Genomic DNA, 5959 nt, shown 5'->3' with positions numbered 1-5959 from the left:
TTTTCATTACAAAAGGATAAAGATTCAATCCCATTGATCCTTATCGAGTTGTTCACAAATGAGTTCTTGTGTGTTGTGATTGCGTACTGAATTTGAAATATTGACTTCAGGTGTTTTCTATAGTAGTTTTTTTCTTTTTTTACGAAACTCACAAATAAAATTATACTCGAATTAACTATGTTATTTGAACTTCTTCTTTAAAAAATAGCATTTTTAAATCATTTTTTAAATAATGATAACAGTACATCAATACAGATATAAACAAAATTTATTTCCTTGTTCATTCTTAATGTTTACACTTGTTTGACCAAAATTTCAACACCAGAAGTCAAGCACTTTTGTGTTTATTGAGTAGTTGTATTTTTACATGTACATAAGTTGTAACTACTAAATTTTACTTGGTCGACTTAGTCGATTTATCGGAGGCTTGAGTGGAGCGTTATTCGAGTACTCGATGACTTATTTAAAAACATTTCAAACCAAATAATGTTTCTGCCACAAACATCTTATCTTCAAAACGTTTAAAAATTTGTGAGGATATAATTTATACTAAAATTATTTGATCTAGAATAAGTTGAAAAGTTTTTAAACTAAATTTTAGCTAGAAAATGTCCTGCATTTTCTTCCTTTTATTTTCTTATGACGCCTAAACATTATTGAGTTCCATGTCATCAATTAATGAATGAAATGATTAAATCTTTGGTAAACGCCTTGGGATAATTATTGATGCGATTAAATTTTTGATTATACAAAAATCTATTTTAATTAATAACAAATTATAAGAAGAAACACAAATTGTTCTCAGGAACACATTTGCTTATTGCGTCAGTGATAAAATTTATTGAGCTATTCGTTTGAATTTTGAGTCGTAGTTTTAGCACTGCAAAAGACACTGGAAAATGTATCTATCAAGGTGTAAACAAACAACAATAAACGGACTTTCCAGTGATGAAAATTTTATTTGATGTTCATAACACGATGTTTTTCTGAATGCAGTTTCATGCTTTAACATCAAAACACGAATACCACCGGTAGCAGGAGCAGCACTGTGGGTACCACCTAGCAATCAGCTTGAACCCACAGGTTGGACACCACACCCAGAACTGTAGTCTGGTCCAACCGGTCCTGACACACTGACTCCTGTAGAATTTGTTTCCGTAACAACCACTGAAATATACACACCGAAAATGAGGGATCAGAATACAAAAAAAAAACACACCAAGAGTTATTTATCAGAACAGAAATACCATTATCATCATACAGAATATCATAACACATATTAATGTGCATCAATAGTCGGTTTATATCTGGATAAAATAACCACAAAAATATTTAGACCAGCTGTGACCTTACAGAAATAGATACATAAATGCCTGTAGTAAAATTACCATTAAACAGGAAAAGACACAAATAGTTAGTTTCATAAAAAAAAGTCACATTAATAATCAGATAGCATCAAACAGAACAAGACAAACAAATTATATTTATGAACATGAATAGACTGACTATCAAAATGAATAGACCGACTATCAACATGATTAGACTGACTATCAACGAATAGACTGACTATCAACATGAATAGACTGGCTATCAACATAAATAGACTGGTTATCAACATGAATAGACTGGTTATCAACATGAATAGACTGGCTATCAACATGAATAGACTGGCTATCAATATGAATAGACTGGTCATCAACATGAATAGACTGAATAGACTGGCTGTCAACATGATAAGACTGACTATCAACATGAATAGACTGGCTATCAATATGAATAGACTGAATAGACTGGCTATCAACATGAATAGACTGGTTATCAACATGAATAGACTGGTTATCAACATGAATAGACTGAATAAATTGGCTATCAACATGAATAGACTGGCTATCAACTTGAATAGACTGACTATCAACATGAATAGACTGAATAGACTGGCTATCAACATGAATAGACTGACTATCAACATGAATAGACTGACTATCAACATGAATAGACTGACTATCAACATGAATAAACTGAATAGACTGGTTATCAACATGAATAGACTGACTCCCAATGTAATCGACGAACTATTGCCATATTCAAAAGGACTAAGTTGTGATTGAACTTAGGTATACAAGATGTTTAGAACAATTTGTTCTCTGCTAAAAGTCACTTAAATTTATTTTTACATGTACACTATACTGCCTCAATGTGGTCCCTACTGTTATCATCAACGAAGAGAGATAAGTCAATATCTATCTATAACCCTTATGCATGGAGCTAATTTCCATGGGCTTCGGTTTCAGTTATCGCGCAAATTTGATTATGATACTTATACATGTATATTTATTTTCAGTCATGGGAAATAGATTAATTTTCAGGCATAACAAAATTTATTTCAGACAGTGTCTCCCGTGACTTTCAGCCATCACAAACATTATATCCGATACTGTCTCTTATGAGATCTAACTATGAGTGTTTCAACTGATTTTTTTTTCACATTTTCCTCAATTCAAGGATAACGTAGATTCCCTAATCCATATTTCTATTGCAAATTTAAACAGTTAAGAATATTATTTGGAATAAAATTAAAAAACGGAGAAATATAAAGATCAAGAATTTTGTAGAAAAAGACACAGTGAAATATACGGATAAAGAGTTTAGACTACACTTACATTCCTCCACAGACGGCATACGTCACTCTTTGTCGGTAAGGGGAGACGACATAACACTTTTCATTTGAAACTTTGACACTTGTGACATATACAAGCCTTCTTGGACAAGTGTCTGTGTAAATAGATTTACTGTCGAAAAAAGGAGAACATTTCAAAATTGCAAAGAATTACTTGGAATGAATGAAAAAAAAATCTCCTAACCTAGGAATTATAAACGTTTTTCGAAGTAAGAAAGTGATTTGATCTTTAGAAAAACATTTCTTAATTAAAGTTAATCCTCTGTTTGCAAACAACAGCGGGTTATTTTAACAATGTTTGTCAGTTTTTGTTAGAGCTGTTGCTCTTTTAAATAATTTCATAATAACAGCAAGGTAGTTAATCTTTAAACGTTTTATCCTGTGGTCTTAACCTTTATTTGAACATAAAAAAACTTTTTCATGTAACATGCATTATACACAAAGTACTCACGATTCCTGGTACACAAGCGCCCTCTCAGCAGCCAGGGCATTTACTGCCATCTTGACTTCATCATCTTTGCCCAGGGCATCGTTAATCTGTGCCCTTATTGGATGATAAAAGTTCCAACAATTACGATTTGTTTAAAGAAAACTAGCGTATTAACATTTATATTCCACGTTTTTGCAAGTATTTTTGTAAATTCACACAAATAACTCACAGTATGTGTATTATAATTACTTATAGAATACTAACTCGATATCTCTGGGTTGGGTGTCCGTTGCTCCGTCTATTTCTGCCTCATCCGGTGGAGAGGAGATGCACGTTTCTTGACCATTGCAATAAAGCAGACAGGCCAGCAACAAAGCGACAATTAAAGTCTGAAAACGGAATGAGAAAATCAATTAGTGATTTAACGTATCAAAAATTTATAAATATCACAGAAATTCTTTAATATTTGTTATCATCAATGAAAAATATATATCTTAAGATCTGTTAATCGATTCAGTGGTTTGATTAAAAGGGTATCGTAAAAATGCATACCTAAAATGATCTTGGTTTTTGCAAAAACAAAATCAAATTTAAATAAATAGAAAACTTTTACAAAAACGCCTTACCTTCATAGCTGTTTTAATATTTGTGTCAAAGCAGCGATGGTTTTTTTCAATCGCTGAGTCTTGCTTTTTTTATACAGAAAGATACTCAATATTGATAATATTTTAACCAATCAAAATTGATGTTATTAATCCATGAAAACATTGATCAACAAGATTTATGTATGAACCAATCAGATTTCATATTTTATTAGTACACGGATACGCAATTGAATTTTTTAAAAGATAACCAACCTACTTTATATATTCAATGGAGACATCAATAAAGTCGACGTAGAAAATCAAATAAATTTGTAGCCCATTTTTAACCATCCGTGTAATTTTCGCATTTTATGTATTCAATGAAGACATCAAATAGTACCGACCTAAAAACATCAGCTAAATTTTTAGCCCATTTCAAACCATCCGTGTAATTTTCGAATTTTTCAAATTTATTATTTATATCACAGTCGTTTAATCAACAAAATTTGGTTTTAAAATTAATTTGTAGTCAAAATCGTGATTAGATAAAAACAATATTCAATAGTCTTAAAGGTATATTTATTTGTGGTCAAAATCATGGTTAGAAAAAAACTCATCATCTGTTAAGATATATTTTATTTGTTTGATAATATAAACCTGTAAGACAGCAAAATATTTATAATTCATAGAATGAGTAATGACTTTGGTCAATAGGGGTGGGTAAAAATTATGACAATACATAATTGTTGCTTACATCAAATAGCTATTTCATGTAAGTCAAAATATGTTATTCCTGTTGTAAACTGCTTAAAAATAAATCGAAAAATTATTTTCAGTAAATAATAATAAATGTTTTGTTTTAAAAAGACTTTTTTTATATTTAGATGTGTTACATTCAAAAGTTCATGTATTTTTAATGAAATATTTTTTAAGATATTGATAAGATTTGTTCGACGGTATTATCTTTGTATCCCGATCAGGTCGTATTCGTTTTTAAAGCCATTCACGACTGATTTCGAATTTACACTTATAAGTGTTATTTAAACAATAAAATGGTTTCTTTGGTGATTTTGGATATGAATAAAAAAGCTTTTCTTTCAACGATTTAATCAAGTGACTGAAAAAGTACACTCAATTAACGTTAATGAACATCAATATGTTAGCTAAAAGAATCAGCCAAATCTTCTCGTATGGCAATTTGGGTCTGACATCATCATGATTATTTCGTGCAGTTTCTTACGTCGATGTAAGTTTCGACCAATCGGAAAACGGAGCGTGTATCTTTCAGTTCTGTGACTTTCTATAGAGCTATGAAGTAACATTAGATTTCGGTAAGAAATAGAATGACATACTCAGTAGATGTAAACATAATGATATTGATCAACGCAAAGTTATTGTTAGCAACCTCCAACAATAAATTAAATTAGAAACTTTATTTTAATCAATTTAATAATGTAGTTCATTTGTATGCAGCTTTTATTACACTATAGACACTGCTGTTGACTTATACTCGTGAAAAATTCTAGAAAAAAAGAAAGCGCACTTAAAGCTATACACGCTATAATTTGCGTCAATTTTGAATAAAGGGGAAAATGTATGTGTTTGATTACTAATAAAAGTTACCTTTATTCTGTTAATTATAATGCTCAATTCGATCACGTAACAAATATATCAAATATTTAACAATAAAAAATATTTATTTTCCTGCCAGGAAAGTAATGCCTCCTCGTGAATATCAATCTATCACGTGATATCGACAGCTAAATTTAGCCTATCATACCAAAACTGGTGAAGGGTCAACATCTTCATAATTGTGATAGTTTCACAAAGGAAAGGATATTTTCAGTAAAGCATAAATTTGTCCGATATACGAGTACAAACAAAAGAAAAAAATACAAGCCTGTGAGTAGATATGAATACTTCCGGATCCTTTAAAAAAATGACGTAGACCTGTGTTTTTCCCCTATGTGCTATTTATAGATCCTATAAGTGTTAATGCAGAAGTAAGGGTATCGTGAATGACAAGCGTATTTTACTCATTATACATGTATGTATTTCAATTTAACAACTGTTAAGCAATTAAATAATCAAGTTGGATATTTAATTAGGCAAACAATAACGACCACCTAGTTCTCCGCGGACATGCGCAATCAGGTCGGTTTGCTCTTCCTTCATCAATATTCATGAAAATGTATATTTTCCTGGCAGGAAAATAAACAATTAAAAATCTATATCTTTGTAACGAGATGGAATTCACCCTTGTAATTT

At 30.7% G+C, this 5959-nt stretch overlaps 1 protein-coding gene across 1 annotated transcript; it reads right to left on the bottom strand.

Moving 5' to 3' along the window:
• Nucleotides 1-947: 947 nt before the first annotated feature.
• LOC117693133 (uncharacterized) lies at nucleotides 948-3819 on the bottom strand. The gene is made up of 5 exons (XM_034483355.2): nucleotides 3734-3819; nucleotides 3372-3496; nucleotides 3129-3221; nucleotides 2661-2789; nucleotides 948-1167 (listed from the first exon to the last, which is right to left on the bottom strand). Exons 1-5 carry the CDS (start codon nucleotides 3737-3739, stop codon nucleotides 999-1001), a joined length of 522 nt encoding a protein of 173 aa, XP_034339246.2. The 5' UTR covers nucleotides 3740-3819; the 3' UTR covers nucleotides 948-998.
• Between the last annotated feature and the right edge of the window lie 2140 nt (nucleotides 3820-5959).

Source organism: Magallana gigas, chromosome 3 (assembly GCF_963853765.1).
Source record: "Magallana gigas chromosome 3, xbMagGiga1.1, whole genome shotgun sequence".
NCBI classification, from domain to species: domain Eukaryota; kingdom Metazoa; phylum Mollusca; class Bivalvia; order Ostreida; family Ostreidae; genus Magallana; species Magallana gigas.
This window is presented reverse-complemented; position numbering and strand designations above follow the sequence as displayed.